Raw genomic sequence first — 20,597 nt, 5'->3', positions numbered from 1 at the left:
TTTAAAGGGATGAGGAAAACGACACCTGACGTATATTAACTCACCAAGCGTAAGAAAGAGTACCAATTTTTAAGCCATTGAAATAGACAGAATGCTCATTTTGGAAAACAATGGCTTGTTTGCCTTATCCATTGAAATCACAGTCACCACATCAGTAGTGCATATCCCTTGGGAACCATCACCTGTGTATAAGAGAATAGTTTAATTTGCCAAAATCCATGCATAAATGTTGAGTTTCACACATTTACATTGGGCAAAGTATGTAACTGGCCTACAAACACCATTATATGCATATCTTATTTATATATTGTATTATACAGGCAGCAATGTATTCACATGATAGTTAACTAATCAAGATATATTGTTATATGGTCCAACACACCACTACAAAACACTATTGGCACTTAGAACAATAGCAACAAAGATATTACAAAAAGACATGTAACTCCTTATCTATGTTCACACCCAATTCGACCGCCTAAGTTTAATGATCTATTTACTTTCTAGTTGTCTTAGCGTTGAGGTCCTGTCACCTCCCTGGAGCATGTGACCAACCATGTCTATCCCATGAAAACCAATGTTGACTATTTCATTACTTTTATGCACAGCATTGAAATGTGTGAGGGAAGATGGGATTTATCCCTGTTTTTCTAGTTTCGCATTGTGCAATTCAGCCACTAGATGAGTATTTATTTCCCTCTCTTGTTTTACATCAAAGCTTGATGCTGTGTCTGTAATTCTTGCACATGAGAGCGTGGGTAGCAGGCAGGAGCCATATAAAAGCTTGAACTGTATTGGGGTTGAGGATCAAAGTAGACTTTGTGCTGAGCTCGCATAGCTCTAGCAGAAAGGCCTTTTGTTATTGGATGAAAAATGTACAACTCCCTGTTTGTAAATGTACAAGGATAGCACAGTCCTTTCTATCTGTATTAATTGTATCGGAGTATTTTCTAATAACCCCATCTTATTGCCATTTCAAGTGTTATAGGTCCAATTTACAAAGGCATTTATGACTATGAGAATCAGTACTACAGGAGTGCTTCTTCATGCACACATAAATGCCTTAGTGAATTGTAATGATCATGTTTTGAGTGCAGCTCTCTGCTTTAAATTAGGCCCGGAACATACTGCCGGAGTGAATTTTGACCCCATTCATTACGATACACTAGTGCCCACCCTGCACAGGAATATCCGGAGTGACATCCCAAGCATGTCAGGCAGGGTAACCTGCAGAAATGTCAGGGAAAACCGTATCAATATGAAATGCATCCACAAGAATAATAAAGCAGAAGTCATAACAGCATGAGCCCTCTGCTACAAAGGACATACCTACAGCAAATTCTCCCCAACTTAGCTTGAATTATCATTCAACTATAAGCTTTAAATGAGTTTTGGAAATGTAGCCTTTTGTCTTCATCAGCACAAGAGTGTCCAAAAATGTACATATTTTTCTACCACATACCCCTTTCTTTTTGGGGAAAACAACAAACTCAATTTTCCAAAAGAAAAACACTTTCTGAAAAACATAAATTTTTGCCTGCAAAATGTGAGTTTTGATTTTTAGGAATTATACAGTGCCCAAATATCTGCTATTTTCAATGAGTATTCATATATAAATGCATCACATTGACAGATTCCTCTTTTAATGCACAGGTATTAAAGTCGTACGTCATCGATGTTCAATAGAACACCAGGGATGTCAGTAATGTGTCACTAATGCCCACCATTATACCAGGGTCATGTTGTACCAAGGCTTGGACAGCATAATGATCAGGATGCCCACCATATGCCAGTTATGGCCATTATTAAGCAAGGAGAGACCACTATTATGTCAGAGATGGCTAAATGTAGGCCATTAGGCCTCCTAATACAACAATGATGGTTACCAGTGTGCACAACTAGACCATGAAATCTCGAAATATTTCACTGATGGTCATTATAATGCCATTGCCCTCTATCAACTGACAGAGAAGAACCCCGTAAGCTGGGAGACTGCCTATACTTTTGGTTGTTCTTGGCACCAATAATAGCTTTCGGAGAGCAAAAGTGTTTACTAGGGAGAAACATATGCCAGACACGCACAAACATGCATATACATGTGCACAAATGGATAAACACAGTGATGCATACCCATGAGCTCTTAACTGTCTCAGCTCTGGAGTCACATCTTGCTTTCTTCAGCTCATAGGCGGTCAATGCTCTACACATTTTCAGACTCCTGCAGTCCAGCAATTTGGAGGGTCCTACTTGACTACTGTTCTGGCTAGTGCTGGCACTCTTCTTGCCTGGCCCACCGTTCACACACGTACTGTGACTGATGCAGCAGGGCATACAACATAGCCAATCGCCTTGTGACTGCTAGATTGAGAATGGGGATAGATGGTCAAGCGGCAAATCCCATAGGCTGACACATTCTGTCTTTGAGTGTTATCATGAAACCCTGGCTTTGGTTTGGTTATCTGCCAGTCTCAGAGTCTTGAGATGGGTAATGCTACCTTATTTAATATGCACAGATCCTCTGAATGGGGTACTGGGATAGGCTTCATTTCTCAGAGTTACTTCTAGGGTGCTGGTAAGCTACCAGTACGTCCCAAGCTACTTGTAGGCGACTCCTGCTCTTAAACGTTATTTTGCTCAGGTCTAATTGGTTGGGCTTGGCCTCTAAGTGCAAAGACACTAATTAGAATACAATTCTTAAATTCAATGCACATGACTAACCCGTTAAAAATAGCACGATAGCCCACTTGTGAGGGCTAACCCAGCTTCCGGAAGCCCTCTCCCTGAATATGGGCCCAAGCTGCAGGAATGAGCCTTTATGCATATGAGGGCCTTTAATGTTAGTGGGCCTTTAATGTTAGCCTGTTCCTCTAGTGCCTCTTTGCTGCTTTATTGTAGCACCCAACATTCCATTGGTCTAATACATGTTACACCTGGTTTGACAATACCTTTAAAATGTGATGTTTCATATTGTGTCGTTTGTTAAAATCCAATATGCTAATTTGAGGTAACACTTTCATTGGTTGGGTTAGTCCTTTAAATTACAATGCCACTTGTAAAATTGCCCTTGTAATATGAGAGATTGAAATTGTCTTTTAAAATGTAATGCACCAGCGCCTCCTACTGTAAAACTAAGATGTGCGGACTGCGCTTGCGTGCTGTTCTTCATAAATTGTGTGCCATCTTCTGTAATTTACCCCTGCCGTGCCTTAAAGATGTAATGTGACATCATGATTTGTCTACCGCATGGGGAAAACATGCCTGACAGTGCCCTGTGCAATTCATTCTTTTTGGATTTAACTTTTGTATAATCTGGCACACCGTTTTCAAGTGTGTTTTACCATTGATTTAACATTTCGCTCTATTTCTTCCAGTTCCTTCTCCACCTGAAAATTTTACTTTCGAGGTTCAGGAAGTCACAGAGACGGAAGTTGTCTTTATTTGGAGTGATTTGCAGGCCTGGCTTGGATTGAGTATTGAGCCCGCAATTATGTACAGTTCGGAACAGTCAAATGCATATTTTGAGATACTGTCGCCAAATACTACAAGAAAGAAAATAGTATCCCTGTTTCCCGGTCATCGTTACAGCTTTTTATTGTCTGTGAGGAACCCCAGAGGGACACAGATTAATTTAAGCCCCGTTGTCAGTCTGGAAACAAGTAAGTGAAACATATCCGTTCTTGTACTGATATTTACACCATACAAACGGTCATCTATTCTAACAGTTAACATTTATACGCTTCGTTATTAGCCCATTATGTCGAATGTTAATATTTGCAGTTTATATAGTGTTCACTCCTACATGCGTTGAGATACTGAGCAAGTCCTGCTGACGCTTAATGAACGGTATCAAAATAGTTTCACGCGTAAAAATCATAATAATATAAAAATTGTTTGGGAATATTTCGAAAGTTAAACAAAACCATTTAGAATAGGGTCCAAGGGATATATATTTTAAAGACCCACACCTGATTTTATCCCCAGCACCAACTGAATGTATAACACACGAAACACAGGGGGTCTACCAGCCAAATTGAGAGGCTACACTGTCGATACTGAGTCCACAAGATCTCAAAATATCTTTATCACACACAAATAACGTATTAATAAGGAAAAAGGAGGAAAAAGGGTAACACTACATGCATAGAGGAGACCGGTACATCATCGATTATTCGTATATGGGTGATTAATCCACAACAGATTGTAAAGGGTTTCCATCAAAATAGACTCAATGATCAGTCCTATCATTTGGCCAAACCCATGTGCAAAAGAGGCTGGTCCCCTGATCAGTGGGACACTCAGCTCCGCACCTTATTGTTGTATTAGGATTTGGTCCACCAAATACACAAACCGTCCATGATGACTGATCTTTTGATGGTAAAGTGAAAAGAAATAGTGCAACAAACAATAAGTGATTTAAAATAGGATGGAATGTCCTCCTTCTAAATACTTTATTCTGCGGACCAGACACGCCTCCTAATTAAAAAATAGAACAGTGCAAGAAAAGACAGTAACAAATATCTGTCTACAAAAGGGCCAACATGTTTCTGCCTAACGGGTATTTAATCCCTTGGCATTCGTCAGGGCCTCTGCTCGTACAATAGTTGCACTCCTAATAGTGGAATATAGAAATCACCACCATCGCCTAAACAAATTGTAGTAAAACTGGTTAGAAACGGTACAACCTGTAACAACCATGGACATTAACCCTCCGATTCACAATGATTACTGTGAATTCTGTGAAGGAAAACGTTGCATCATTAGTACTATATTCGATGTATCAGTCTCATGTGCATAGTGTGTCACCAACAAACCAATAATGTGTGTAAGAAAATTAATATTTATATGCTTACCCTTAGTGGTAGGGCAATAGACCTCACCTCACCTGGACACTGCTGAGGTACTACGAGGCCCGCACTACAAAGATATAGGGAAGACAAAGGAATGTGGCATAATGCTGCAAAAAAATTTTTTAAGCTCTACACCCTGCCTACAATCATTCCTGTAACCAAATGCCCTATATCTAGAGGCAAAACATGTGAGGTAGGTCAGCACCCCAAACCTAGTGTACTAAGCCTCAAAATGACCCAGAAACTCGATTAAGACACCAAACTCTTAGAATTATTAACAACTCCTTTATGTGCTTTTTCAGGAATTTCTTCAGCATGATAATCTTAGATTACTGTGATTACTAAGCTTACAACATAGTATAGCTGAAACATTCTATAGTAGCTGCTCACCTTTCCGTCGGTACCTCAAGCTCCCATCTGAGACTTGGGGGAGGCACCGATCTGTAGGAGATCCTATTATTAGTAGCCTAGTGAGGGTTTGTTGATGAAATATCCCTCCACCTATGTGATGTATACTTGCTTGTGGCAATCTTGTCATGTGTCCCTGTAATGCTTTCAATTGATATTATATATTAGGGACAAGGGCACTTTTATCAAACATTTACTGTGAACTAAGCCTGGTTGGTCTTATTTTCTTAGAAAACTGAGCGCACTACTTTGCGCTCGAAATAGCACGAGAAGACGCACTCAGAACTACCCCATGACGTCATATCGGCCATCTTTGTAGTTCCTATGACTCCAACCTGTTAATCATTGAAACACGAGTGTCCATCGTGTTCATATGTTCTTGTAAAGCCCCAAGTGTTATGAACCAGTGCCTCTTTTATCAAAAATTACTGTGAAGTAAGCCTGGTTGGTCTTATTTTCTTGGAAAACTGAGCGCACTACTTTGCGCTCGAAATAGCGCGGGAAGACGCGCTCAGAACTACCCCATGACGTCATATCGGCCATCTTTGTAGTTCCTATGACTCCAACCTGTTAATCATTGAACCACGAGTGTCCATCGTGTTCATATGTTGTTGTAAAGCCCCAAGTGTTATGAGCCAATGCCTCAGGTGTCATCCATTAGTCAGGTGACTTATATCTGTAGTTAACACTTGGTAGCTCACTTTTCATGGAAAAACCCAGCGCACTACTTAGGGCTCGAAAAAGCGCGAGAAGACGCGCTCGGAACTACCCAGTGATGTCATTTCGGACATCTTTGTAGTTCGGTGACTGCAGCCTAATAGTAATGGGTCCCCGAGAGTCCATGATATTCCAATGTTGTTATGGGGACGCAAGTGCTATGAGCAGGTGCCTCAAGTGTTCTCAAAGTGTATTCAAAGGGCATAACTATGCAGATGCTCCAAAATCTTACAATGTGGAAACCATCATAATGTTTGTTCATAGCTGTATGTTGCCCTCCAGTTTAGATCAAAGAACCCCACAATCATACATATATGTGATAATATGAAATAAGTGTGAGCAAAGTAAATGGGGCATAAATCAATATGTACAAGGTGTATAGATCCTATAAACACACCCTATTACAGTCAGTACATAATGATTATTGCTCACTAGTGCCAAAGCTACAGGGAGGTCTAAGGGATATCATCATTTAATCCTCCTGAATCAGTCCGAAGCTTATAAATCCATTTTTGCTCCTTTCTAAAAAGGTAACTCGACACATCACTTATGTGACTAGGTATGTATGGCTTCTCCAGGACAGTCCATTGGAAGTCCGTTTCTAAATGTGCACGCTCCAGGAAATGTCTCGTAAGTTTGGTGTTGTTTCTCTTACATCAGAAAGAACTCTTGTGTTCCAATATCCTGGTACGGACTTTCCGGGTCGTCATACCCACATATCGTGTGGAACACGGGCATATCAGCATATAGATCAGATTGGTACTATTGCAATTACTGTAATTGCATTGCAACCAAGGTCTCGTAGTACCTATATCAATCTCCTTCGTGTGTTTGGTCTGGGGGCAGACTGAACAAGTGCCGCAAGGGTGATGCCCTACAACTGGTGGGAGGTTCCATAGGGTTTCACCAAGTTTTCTGGGGAGCTCTTTTGGGCGTGTGTGAACAAGTCGATCACGAATACTGCTCGCCCTTTTGAACGCGAACAAGGGTTGCGCGATTTTCTCTCTCCCGTGATTCAGAAGGCGCCAGTGTCTTTTGACAATTTTCTGGATGGCATTACTTCTAGTATTGAAGGTGCTCACAAACGTGAGTCTAGTCAGAGGTGGTTTAGGGATTGGAGCTTCCAGAAGGGCCTCCCTGTTATTAAACGCTCTCTTCTTTGATCTTTTTATAAGTGAGTTTGGATAATGTCTGTCCCGTAATTGTCCATAGAGGTTCCTAGCATGTACCTCAAAGTCCTTTCTATTGGAGCAGTTTCTACGAACCCGTAGAAACTGGCCATAAGGTAAATTCTGGCGCAGGGACTTCGGGTGGTAACTCTCGTAAAGGAGGAGTGAGTTCCGCGCCATGGGTTTCCTATACAGTTCACTCTGCAATCCTGCAGGAGTGACATAGATCGACAGATCTAGGAATGCAATTCTTTCTTTGTGTGTTTCCATGGTAAATTTAAGAAACTGGTTTCTACTGTTTAGCCATTGGTGGAATTCATTGACGGAATCCACCGTGCCTCTCCACACCACCAACACGTCGTCAATATAACGCTTACACCACCTAATAGAGGTGTGGAAGGGGTTGGTGGGTGTCAGTACGTGTTGTTGTTTGAACTGGTGCACGTATAAATTCGCCAGGCTCGGCGCGAAAACGCTGCCCATACTTTTTCCAGAGATCTGGAGAAACAGCTTGTCCTCATACTTAAAGAAATTCATTTTCATGGCTATAGTCGCCAAAGCCATTATAAATGGTACAGGGGTGATGGTTTCAGAGAAACCAGTTTCTTAAATTTACCATGGAAACACACAAAGAAAGAATTGCATTCCTAGATCTGTCGATCTATGTCACTCCTGCAGGATTGCAGAGTGAACTGTATAGGAAACCCATGGCGCGGAACTCACTCCTCCTTTACGAGAATTACCACCCGAAGTCCCTGCGCCAGAATTTACCTTATGGCCAGTTTCTACGGGTTCGTAGAAACTGCTCCAATAGAGAGGACTTTGAGGTACATGCTAGGAACCTCTGTGGACAATTACGGGACAGACATTATCCAAACTCACTTATAAAAAGATCAAAGAAGAGAGCGTTTAATAACAACAGGGAGGCCCTTCTGTAAGCTCCAATCCCTAAACCACCTCTGACTAGACTCAGGTTTGTGAGCACCTTCAATACTAGAAGTAATGCCATCCAGAAAATTGTCAAAAGACACTGTCGCCTTCTGAATCACGGGAGAGAGAAAATCGCGCAACCCTTGTTCGCGTTCAAAAGGGCGAGCAGTATTCGTGATCGACTTGTTCACACACGCCCAATAGAGCTCCCCAGAAAATTTGGTGAAACCCTATGGAACCTCCCACCAGTTGTAGGGCATCACCCTTGCGGCACTTTTTCAGTCTGCCCCCAGACCAAACACACGAAGGAGATTGATATAGGTACTACGAGACCTTGGTTGCAATGCAATTACAGTAATTGCAATAGTACCAATCTGATCTATATGCTGACATGCCCGTGTTCCACACGATATGTGGGTATGACGACCCGGAAAGTCCGTACCAGGATGTTGGAACACAAGAGTTCTTTCCGATGTAAGAGAAACAACACCAAACTTACGAGACATTTCCTGGAGCGTGCACATTTAGAAACGGACTTCCAATGGACTGTCCTGGAGAAGCCATACATACCTAGTCACATAAGTGATGTGTCGGGTTACCTTTTTAGAAAGGAGCAAAAATGGATTTATAAGCTTCGGACTGATTCAGGAGGATTAAATGATGATATCCCTTGGACCTCCCTGGAGCTTTGGCACTAGTGAGCAATAATCATGATGTACTGACTGTAATAGGGTGTGTTTATAGGATCTATACACCTTGTACATATTGATTTATGCCCCATTTACTTTGCTCACACTTATTTCATATTATCACATATATGTATGATTGTGGGGTTCTTTGATCTAAACTGGAGGGCAACATACAGCTATGAACAAACATTATGATGGTTTCCACATTGTAAGATTTTGGAGCATCTGCATAGTTATGCCCTTTGAATACACTTTGAGAACACTTGAGGCACCTGCTCATAGCACTTGCGTCCCCATAACAACATTGGAATATCATGGACTCTCGGGGACCGATTACCATTAGGCTGCAGTCACCGAACTACAAAGATGTCCGAAATGACATCACTGGGTAGTTCCGAGCGCGTCTTCTCGCGCTTTTTCGAACGCTAAGTAGTGCGCTGGGTTTTTCCATGAAAAGTGAGCTACCAAGTGTTAACTACAGATATTAGTCACCTGACTAATGGATGGCACCTGAGGCATTGGCTCATAACACTTGGGGCTTTACAACAACATATGAACACGATGGACACTCGTGGTTCAATAATTAACAGGTTGGAGTCATAGGAACTACAAACATGGCCGATATGACGTCATAGGGTAGTTCTGAGCGCGTCTTCCCGCGCTATTTCGAGCGCAAAGTAGTGCGCTCAGTTTTCCAAGAAAATAAGACCAACCAGGCTTACTTCACAGTAATTGTTGATAAAAGAGGCACTGGTTCATAACACTTGGGGCTTTACAAGAACATATGAACACGATGGACACTCGTGGTTCAATGATTAACAGGTTGGAGTCATAGGAACTACAAAGATGGCCGATATGACATCATGGGGTAGTTCTGAGCGCGTCTTCTCGCGCTATTTCGAGCGCAAAGTAGTGGGCTCAGTTTTCTAAGGAAATAAGACCAACCAGGCTTACTTCACAGTAAATGTTTGATAAAAGTGCCCTTGTCCCTAATATATAATATCAATTGAAAGCATTACAGGGACACATGACAAGATTGCCACAAGCAAGTATACATCACATAGGTGGAGGGATATTTCATCAACAAACCCTCACTAGGCTACTAATAATAGGATCTCCTACAGATCGGTGCCTCCCCCAAGTCTCAGATGGGAGCTTGAGGTACCGACGGAAAGGTGAGCAGCTACTATAGAATGTTTCAACTATACTATGTTGTAAGCTTAGTAATCACAGTAATCTAAGATTATCATGCTGAAGAAATTCATGAAAAAGCACATAAAGGAGTTTTTAATAGTTCTAAGAGTTTGGTGTCTTAGTCGAGTTTCTGGGTCATTTTAAAGCTTAGTACACTAGGTTTGGGGTTCTGACCTACCTCACATGTTTTGCCTCTAGATATAGGGCATTTGGTTACAGGAATGATTGTAGGCAGGGTGTAGAGCTTAAATTTTTTTTGCAGCATTATGCCACATTCCTTTGTCTTCCCTATATCTTTGTAGTACGGGGCCTCGTAGTACCTGAGCAGTGTCCAGGTGAGGTGAGGTCTATTGCCCTACCACAAAGGGTAAGCATATAAATATTAATTTTCTTACACACATTATTGGTTTGTTGGTGACACACTATGCACATGAGACTGATACATCGAATATAGTACTAATGATGCAACGTTTTCCTTCACAGTAATCATTGTGAATCGGAGGGTTAATGTCCATGGTTGTTACAGGTTGTACCGTTTCTAACCAGTTTTACTACAATTTGTTTAGGCGATGGTGGTGATTTCTATATTCCACTATTAGGAGTGCAACTATTGTACGAGCAGAGGCCCTGACGAATGCCAAGGGATTAAATACCCGTTAGGCAGAAACATGTTGGCCCTTTTGTAGACAGATATTTGTTACTGTCTTTTCTTGCACTGTTCTATTTTTTAATTAGGAGGCGTGTCCGGTCCGCAGAATAAAGTATTTAGAAGGAGGACATTCCATCCTATTTTAAATCACTTATTGTTTGTTGCACTATTTCTTTTCACTTTACTATCAAAAGATCAGTCATCATGGACAGTTTGTGTATTTGGTGGACCAAATCCTAATACAACAATAAGGTGCGGAGCTGAGTGTCCCACTGATCAGGGGACCAGCCTCATTTGCACATGGGTTTGGCCAAATGATAGGACTGATCATTGAGTCTATTTTGATGGAAACCCTTTACAATCTGTTGTGGATTAATCAGCCATATACGAATAATCGATGATGTACCGGTCTCCTCAATGCATGTAGTGTTACCCTTTTTCCTCCTTTTTCCTTATTAATACGTTATTTGTGTGTGATAAAGATATTTTGAGATCTTGTGGACTCAGTATCAACAGTGTAGCCTCTCAATTTGGCTGGTAGACCCCCTGTGTTTCGTGTGTTATACAATATTTCGAAAGTGTAATTAAATTTAAAGTGATGCTTTTTGGAACTGCATAACCTTTTTTCATCTAGCCCTGCGTTGATTTATGTGATGGGGTGTAAAGATTTTCTAGAAAGCTAGACCCCCCCAAAGCAGGTCAGGCTTTGTTTTCACAGGCAAGGGGAACAGAACCCCAGTGAAGAAAAACGGACTAGCCTTTTTAAGTCTGGTACCTAGAGACAGTCTTAGTGGTTGCACAAACATTATTTATTCAAAACGTCATGGATAAAAATACATACCAGACAGGCTTTGGTGCTCATTCCCCTTATCCATTGGTCTCTTTAGCTGTCATTCACATTTTGCTTCAGACGTCCACCATATAGAGCACTAGGCGATGTTTCAGTCCACTTTAGCATTGGGAATGAATGAGGGCACATTCCTTGTTTACACATGAAGATCCACTTCCTTGACACTTCTGTGTCAGGGCTGGTGAAACAAAACTTTATTTTGCCAATGTTTTTTCATCCCATTCTTTATCCTTTTTAGACCTCGGCTCTAAACACGCGCATGTGCTGTCTCGAACCGAGACATGCTGTATGTACATCGTCGTTAGGTCTCGGCAATAGATAGCGCGCATGCCTGTTTCGTACCAAGGCATGCAGTATCTACATCGTGGTCTTACAGCCTCCCCATAGGCTTCCCATTTGTAAGCAAAGTACCAATCTTGTTCAATTTTGAATCTGATTGATCTAAAAAAATGGCAGCTGCGACTACTAGTTTGTTTCACAGTATCCAGGTACTTAAGCAGATATTATAGGAAAGTCACCATATCACTGGGATGCAAAATGAAGTGATGGTGTCTGCCATTTAAAGCTTTAATATAGTGCACCAGCTGATAAATCAATTATCGGAAATCAAAAAGTAATTTTTTTTTAGTTGTGTGCAGTGCATAAATTGCTCAGCCTACGCAAGCTAACTGCTAGAACCTGGCCTTGTTCCAGGAGTTTGCCTCCTGCAATGTTGCTATTTTGTGGTGCTGCTCACCATCTGGAGGGGGGGTGTCTCAACACCCTTAGTATGATTGGGCAGCATGGATGGACATCATTTGAGAGTAGTCAGGGGTCGCAGCTGGGACCTCTAGCTTTCTCTGTGCTACTCCTGACACTGCATTTGTGACCTCTGGCCTCAGATGAGCAACAATTTGCCATATAGCCATATGCAAATCAGCCTTGAACCTGCTCCTTATGGGAACAGTCCAGCCCGAACTGCCAGACCAGGTTCTGTGCTCACAGGAAGGGTATGCCCAGATGTGGGTCCCAAATCGCTATGCCACTGGGTTCAAGCTAGCCTGGCTGATCAGGAGTGATATCTGAAACCGATCCCAGGATAGTTGTTTCTGGTCCATGGAGGACCTGGCCTGCCAGTTTGAGCTGGACTTTTCCCATGGGGAACAGGGTGGCATGATGACAAAACAAATTATGGATTTAACCCAGATGTGTGACTGGTGGTGAATGTTTGACAATGTTCAGCATTCCGCCCATCATATTTTTGTGTCGCTATTCTCATCTGCTCAGCACAAAGATACTCTCGCAGGTGAAAGTACACTTACACATAACATGACATGATATGACATAACATAACATACATACCTTGCAAACACTTATACAGTTTTGAACTTTACAAGTTCAAAAGTGCCTTAATTTGCAATCATGGGCCACTTTTTTTTTTTTTTTAGCTATTTCACTAATGGGGTCCACTTTTATTTTGGGGGTTCTGCCAACCAGTTTCTCACAAAAGGTCCATATACTCTAATGATTTAAAATTGAAATCTAGTCATAATATATATTTAATGTGTCAAAGAGGATGCTGCATCAACAGTATGTGACACTTCACTTGTGTAGCATAGTGATATTATGTTTTAAGGTGGCTAGTTATATAGTGTATGTTCAAAGAATCCACATTTTAATGGGAAAGAGAAAGTGGCTTAATGCTTAATGTATCCCTTTAAAGGAAAAGGAAATCCACAATATTGATGTAAGACTGTTCCTAAGGGGAAGATTATTCCATTTCCTAATCGGCTTAACATTACAGGGCTCTTAAACTAGTATACACTTCAGTTGCAGGCATTGGTGTCTAGATCCTGAAGAAGGCTTAAATGTGACCCTTAACATTTTCACCATTTCCACTAACCTCATCCTCCCCCACACCATCTTTGTCCTTCTCTGCACTCTTTTCTGCATATGACTTTCATGGACAGGGAATATGACTCTTCAGATTCTACACTACATTTCTGAATGTGTATGTGCAGCTTGGAAGCATCCTTGAGCTCTTGGCATTTTGCCAGTCTGTATTCCTAGTCTTTTTACTTTTTCTGCTCAAGTAACCAGAATCCTCTTGAAACTGCAAAATATCCCTCAGATACATTGAGCACACTTATTCACCAGTGCTTCTATTGCTGTACATTGCTTCTAGAGTAAGACATTGTTGGGGGCAGCCTGGTGTCTATGAACAGTTCTAAATGTATGTTCTTGATGTTTTCTTGCTCTACAGGGCCATTTCATCCGCAAAATGTGCGGTCGAAAAAAGTATCCTCAACAGAGATAGTTCTCCAGTGGGATTCCCCGAATGATACAGTCAGGGCATCTTTCCATAGCTACATTGTTTCAATTTTGGATGTAGAAGACAATAAACTGAATGCCTATTCAGAAAGGAGAAAAAAAACTTCAACTACAATTTACAACATAAAGCCTTACCATCAGTATCGGATCCGTCTGCAAAGCATAGCAGAAGGAGGCACTTTAAGCTGTAGTGAACCATCCTTGCTCCTCATTACAGGTATGCTGGGGCATCATGTCATCATTTCACATTTTAAAATTACTTTTGCCAGTTCTAAATTATAAGCATTAGTGGAATGAGAGGCGAGTGGTATTGGAGGAAAACTGGTCTGTAGTTGTAAAATATTTGCTTATGATTATAAACTTATAAAATACAGTTCAATAGCATTTCTATACAATGACAGTATCCTCATGTTACACTTTAAGGTTTATCTGGTCATCAGTTCCTAATGTCCGACTAGAACTTTTGCAGTCAGCAAGATTTAGGCGGGGTTTAAGACAACAGGACTGAAATTGTTCTGCGTCAATAAACATGTGCATACTTACACTATCTTTGATTTGCTTTAGGTGTCAGTCCACCAGAGAAAGTTTGGGCTATGCCTGAAGACGTTGGAGAGGACTATATAGTTATTCAATGGCAGCCTACTCAAGGAGAAGATCAGTTTAAAATTCTATTAAAACCTGACTCCGAACCCAGCAACAAATTATACTATTTGTCAAATAGTACAAATGAGATGAGAATTCACTCTTTGCTGCCAGGCGAAACATACGAAATAGGAGTGACAAGTGTAAAAAATGGAAATATGAGTGAAATGAAGACCATCCGAAAAACTTTAAGTAAGATCACTTTTTGTTCAAGATGAATGCATCCTTCCATCTTTAGTTTGTGATAGTCATAATTGTGTATCTTTCAGAATACCCCATTGTCCACACAGCTTTTGAAGACTAAACCAATCTAGAAACATGTTTGAAAAGCCTCTGTGGCTCAATTGTTTCCCATTAATTTTGGTTAGTTGTATCAGCAAATAACAACCCCTGGCAAAGAAGAGCTAATGAATGAAGTTGCATGTATTTGCATTTCTCAAATTGTGAAATGGACTCAAAATCTTTTTTTTCTGAAAGCCTGAAGTAAAATGTAAAAGGTGGGCGTAATTTGCATAATTCCATGTAGAGTAATCTCTTCGAATTACCTAAGAATTCTGTGAAATTATGCATGAATTATGCGAGAAGAGTAATTCTGCATTTAGCCTTACTTCTTAGCACAAAAATGCTCCCTCGCATCCATAATGGACGCGAAGATGCATTTTGTGCTAAGAAATAGGGCTAAATGCAACATACATGAATGTGCTCCTGTTGTAGGAATCCTCCCCCCCAAATTACTCTTAATCACGTGAGCAGGAGTAATCACAGTTGGGGTAGGCTTTTCCCCCAAAATTGCTACTGGCGTTTAGCATTGTTTCATTAGCATAAAATGGACCCTCTTGTCCAAAACAACACTAAATGCAGTAGAATAAGAATCGAGAGGGGCTGTTTGTGTTCACTAAATGTGCTCTTTTGGTAGGATTTCCTCCCCCCCCCCAAATTATTCTTAATTACGTGAGCAGGAGTAATTGCGTAATTATCTGAAATTCTGTGGCAAAGAGTAATGCAGAATTACCAGAATTACTCAGATTACTCCGGCATAATCTAAATTCTGCCCAGGCCTAGTAACAAGTCAGCTATGTTGATAGTGCAACATATAAGTGTGAATCTGCGATGAAAATAATGATGAACAACATGAGTGTTAATTGACGCTGTATCATTTTGAGTTCATTTGGGTTTATTGGTGAATTGATACACATAGCTCCTGGTAAAAATCACCCACAAACCAAATTGCTCTATCCAATATGTGGGATTTTTTTTTATAGCTCTCGTTTCCATATGCAAATTCTAAGGACCAAATACTAAAAGATTTGTTCAAGTGTAAGTCTGAGTTACACCTGGAAAAATTCATATGTTACACCAACTTACTAACATTTTATTCGCAGAGTGTGAAGCAGTGAAAAAGTTTTTATGTGCATTTGATTCACTAGTTTTAGATTCTTTTGACAGGCTCGAGTTTAGTCTTTGTAAGTTGGAAGTGTTTGTGAAATTACCATGTGTGTCACATAATGCATACATAGTTTCAGTAATGAGGATCTCAACTGTTTATCTGCATTTCACAAATACAATACACTCCTTGTAAAATGGCACAGGCATAGCCTGATTGTTAACAGCACACAGGCCTGGTGTATCAAAGGGTTTTGCCCCTTCTGTTTCTATGGGGAAATGCTTTGATACGCTAAAGTCTCATATTTCACCATGGATTCCATATTCCACACTTGGTGTATACACAACATCATTTCTGGCTTTGACATGACTCATCAGTTAAGGAGCCTTCCACAGTTTTGTTATGCCTTCACCAAGCGCAAAATCATCCATTGTTGCGAACTTCATTATTATATGCTTAACTTTGTCATGTAACCTATACTGAGCAGACCATTACTGGCCCACTCCCCAAAAGCATTTGGGTGCAGTATACTGCTTCCCAACCCCTCCCCCCCACATTTTTTATTAGAGTGTTGTATTTTTAGCCATCATTTTGACTTTTGTAATGACTTATGAACTCAATATAAAGATGATCAAGACAATATATGCATTATATATGTAGATTGTCTTTGGTAATTGCAATAAAAAAAATCTTGTGTGTATTTCCAATGAGACCTTGATATCTAAAAACTGCAATTCATGTTCCAATTAGTAGATGCTACTATTTGATAAGCAAATAATGTACAGTAGTGTTACACAGGACAGGTGTGTGTATAGATGCTGTTCTCAGGACACCCCCGCGCCGCACGGCCCCCAGTTGTGTGTGTGCCCCTCGCTGCTTCTCGCAGCCTCGCTCTGCCGTCTGCCTGCCTCCCTAGCTGCCTGCCTCTCTGTACCTTCCCCAGCTGTTTCGCCGTAAATTTGTCTCAAGTTATCGTTTTTTGTGCTTAAATTGTTAATAGTGGTTGTATTTTGTTTCTTTCCCTTCTGCCTGCCCGCCCCGCTCCCCGCTTCCCGCCGCCATTCACGTGGCCATGCCCCCTTTTGTTCCGTGCCCTCCCCGCTCCCGCCTCCCAGCTGCTCCTCCCTCCCACTTGTCCTTAAATGGCGAACCGCGCAGACGCGCAGCGTTCACGCGCAGCGGGCGCGCCGATTGTGCACCGAAGGCACGCCAAAGGCAAGCCCGTCTGCGCCCACCCGCGCCTGGACCGCGCCCAGTGCCAAGACCCCTGGCCCCTGCCGATGCAAGACGACCAGACAGACCTACGACGCCGCCGCCCTCAACGCACTCAATGCCGGCCGGAACCCAGCCTGCTGCCGGGCCGCCCCGAAACGCATCCACAGACCCTTCACCTGCAAAACCTGCAAATTCACCTGCCTCCGAACCTGCACCGCACCCGCCAAGCACCAGCAGCAACCACCTCAAGTGCATCCTGCTCAACACCAGCTCCGTCCACAGACATGCCGTGGAACTCTGGAACCTCCTCGACACAACATCACCAGACATCGCCTTCCTCACGGAAACCTGGATGAACGTCTCCTCAGCCCCCGACATCGCCATCGCCATCCCGGACGGGTACAAGATCATCAGGAGGGACCGTGTCAACCAGACCGGAGGAGGAATCGCCATCGTCCACAAGAACACCATCCGCATCACGACCGACTCCAACGACACCTTCGCCGCCGCCGAGCACCTCCACTTCCAGATTCACACCGACCCAAAGACGACCCTCAGAGGCACCCTCGTCTACAGACCCCCGGGACCATGCACACAATTCAGCGAAGACATCACGGACTTCATCAGCCCACACGCCCTCCCCTCTGCCGACTACATCCTCCTAGGGGACCTCGACTTCCACCTGGAGAACAACAAGGACCGCAACACCACCGCCCTGCTGATCAACCTCGCCAACCTCGGACTCAAACAACTGGTCAACACCCCCACCCACTACGCCGGCCACACGCTAGATCCCGTCTTCTCATCCAGCAAGCACATCACCTTCAGCCACTCCACCGGACTCCACTGGACCGACCACAGCTGCGTCCACTTCAGCTTCAGAAGAACCACGACCCACCACCACCTGCAACAGGTTCCTCACAGGAGCTGGAGCAAGATCACCGCTGACCAGCTCACCACCTCCCTCAGCCAGAACCCACCCGCCAGCACAACGGACCCCAACGAAGCAGCCCGCAACTTCACGCAGTGGCTGACTGCCTGCGCCGACAACCTCGCGCCACTGGAGAACCCTCCCAGCAGACCCAGAAGCAAGAAGGCCTCCTGGTTCACCGATGAACTCAAGAACTCCAAGAAGACCTGCCGCACCCTCCAGAAAGCCTGGCTCCTCGACCAGACCACTGACAACATGACCGCCCTCAAACACGCCACCCGCAAGCACCACCAGCTTATCCGCACCACCAAGAAGAAATCACTGAAGGAACGACTGGACAACAACGCCCACGACAGCAAGTAACTCTTCAGCATCGTCAAGGAGTTCTCCAACCCCAGCACCGGCAACAACGACATCACTCCTTCACAAGATCTCTGCGACTCTCTCGCCTCGTTCTTCCACCGCAAGATCGCCGACATCCACAACAGCTTCGGCGCACCATCCACGCACCCAACCGTCGAACCAACGCTCCCCACCGCCACCCTCCGCACCTGGACCATGGTGACCACCGAAGACACAGCCCGCACGATGAACACCATCCACTCCGGATCTCCAACCGACTCCTGCCCCCACTACGTCTTCAACAAGGCTGACTCCACCATCGCACCCCAACTCCGGAACATCATCAACACCTCCTTCAACACCGCCACCTTCCCGGAGAGCTGGAAGCATGCCGAGCTCAGCGCCCTACTGAAGAAACAGCGGACTCCACCGACCTCAAAAACTTCCGCCCCATCTCGCTCCTCCCTTTTCCCGCTAAAGTCATCGAGAAGATCGTCAACAGACAGCTTGCCGCCTTCCTCGAGACGAACGGATCCCTCGACCCCTCGCAGTCCGGTTTCAGAGCCAACCACAGCACCGAGACCGCCCTCATCGCAACCACCGATGACATCCGAGCCCTGCTCGACAACGGGGAAACAGCGGCACTCATCCTCCTGGACCTCTCTGCAGCGTTCGACACTGTCTACCACCGCACCCTTGTTCAACGCCTCAGCATCATCGGCATCCAAGAGAAGGCACTGGAGTGGATCATCTCGTTCCTCGCCGGAAGAACACAGAGAGTCCGCCTCCCCCCGTTTCGATCCGAGGCCACCGAAGTCATCTGCGGCGTACCGCAAGGATCATCACTCAGCCCCACCCTCTTCAACGTCTACATGAGACCTCTTGCAGCCGTCGCACGCCAACACAACCTCAACATCATCTCCTACGCCGACGACACCCAGCTGATCCTCTCCCTCACCAGAGACCCCGACACCGCCAGAACCTGCCTACACGAAGGGATGAAAGACGTCGCCGAGTGGATGAAGGACAGCCGCCTGAAACTGAACTCAGACAAGACAGAAGTCCTCATCCTGGGACCATCGCCCTCCGACTGGGACGACTCCTGGTGGCCCCCAGCCCTGGGCACCACTCCCAAGCCAACAGACCATGCACGCAACCTGGGCTTCATCCTGGACTCCTCCCTCTCGATGACCAGACAAGTCAACGCCGTCTCCTCATCATGCTTTCACACCCTACGCATGCTCCGCAAGATCTTCCGATGGATCCCGACCGAAACCAGGAACGGAAACACCCTCTACGCCGGAACCACAGCCAAGCTACAGAAAAGACTCCAACGCATCCAGAACGCCTCCGCCCGACTCATCCTGGACATCCCCCGATGCAGCCACATCTCCGGCCACCTGAGGGACCTGCACTGGCTCCCCGTCAACAAGAAGATCACGTTCAGGCTCCTCACCCACGCACACAAGTCTCTCCACGACCTGGGCCCCAAGTACCTCAACGACCGCCTGACCTTCTACACGCCCACCCGCCAGCTACGGTCCACTAGCCTCGCCCTCGCCGCCGTACCACGCATCCGAAGAGCCACCGCCGGAGGCAGATCCTTCTCCTACCTGGCAGCCAAGACATGGAACTCCCTCCCCATCCACCTTCGGCAGACCCAGGACCATCTCGCCTTCAGGAGACAACTCAAGACCTGGCTGTTCGAGCAGGAGCGGACCCCTTCCCCCAAGCGCCTTGAGACCCTTCCGGGTGAGTAGTGCGCTATACAAGTGTTATGATTGATTGATTGATTGATAGTAAGGAATACAGCAACACTGGAAATATTTTAGTACCTAACCTGTGAGTCTTATTCCCTGGTCCATTAACAAACGACATAATTATTCTCTCTTTCAAAGTAGAAAATTAAGGAATATGACTACCAAACACTGCATTTAATTTCTTACCTAACAACTTTGATACATACTTCCACAAACTAATCAATGACATAAACATCACTTACCAACATTTATGGCAGCCCTGTGACACGTTTTCTCACCTTCCTCCTCACCAGCACAAATGGCCAGATTCATAACTTGCTTTTACTCATCCTACATCAAATCTTTTCTGTACTAAAACTACTAACTTGTCATGGGCTTCGTATGCTCCTTTTAGTCCTTTAATCATTACGTTACTTGCAACTCATTTAGGGTCCTATTATCCATACCCAAACGTGCTTGAAGTTTGACATTGTGGGGTCAATTTGGCAAATCCTACAGATAACCACAGTTTTATCTCTAACATCCCTCTGACTCCCAGCTGTCATTCCTTTCCAAAACTC

The 20,597-nt window shown here is 43.9% G+C and overlaps 1 protein-coding gene across 1 annotated transcript in view; it reads left to right on the top strand.

Annotated features, from left to right (window-relative positions):
- Positions 1 to 3,397: 3,397 nt before the first annotated feature.
- PTPRQ (protein tyrosine phosphatase receptor type Q) overlaps positions 3,398 to 20,597 on the top strand; it is a 1,500,794-nt gene continuing 1,483,594 nt past the window's right edge. The window contains exons 1-3 of the mRNA XM_078647981.1: positions 3,398 to 3,656; positions 13,696 to 13,980; positions 14,328 to 14,597. Coding sequence (XP_078504107.1) covers positions 3,488 to 3,656; positions 13,696 to 13,980; positions 14,328 to 14,597 — 724 coding nt within the window. The 5' untranslated portion in view covers positions 3,398 to 3,487. The remainder of the gene's footprint in view (positions 3,657 to 13,695; positions 13,981 to 14,327; positions 14,598 to 20,597) is intronic.

This window comes from Lissotriton helveticus, chromosome 1_1, assembly GCF_964261635.1.
Source record: "Lissotriton helveticus chromosome 1_1, aLisHel1.1, whole genome shotgun sequence".
NCBI lineage: Eukaryota > Metazoa > Chordata > Amphibia > Caudata > Salamandridae > Lissotriton > Lissotriton helveticus.
This window is presented reverse-complemented; position numbering and strand designations above follow the sequence as displayed.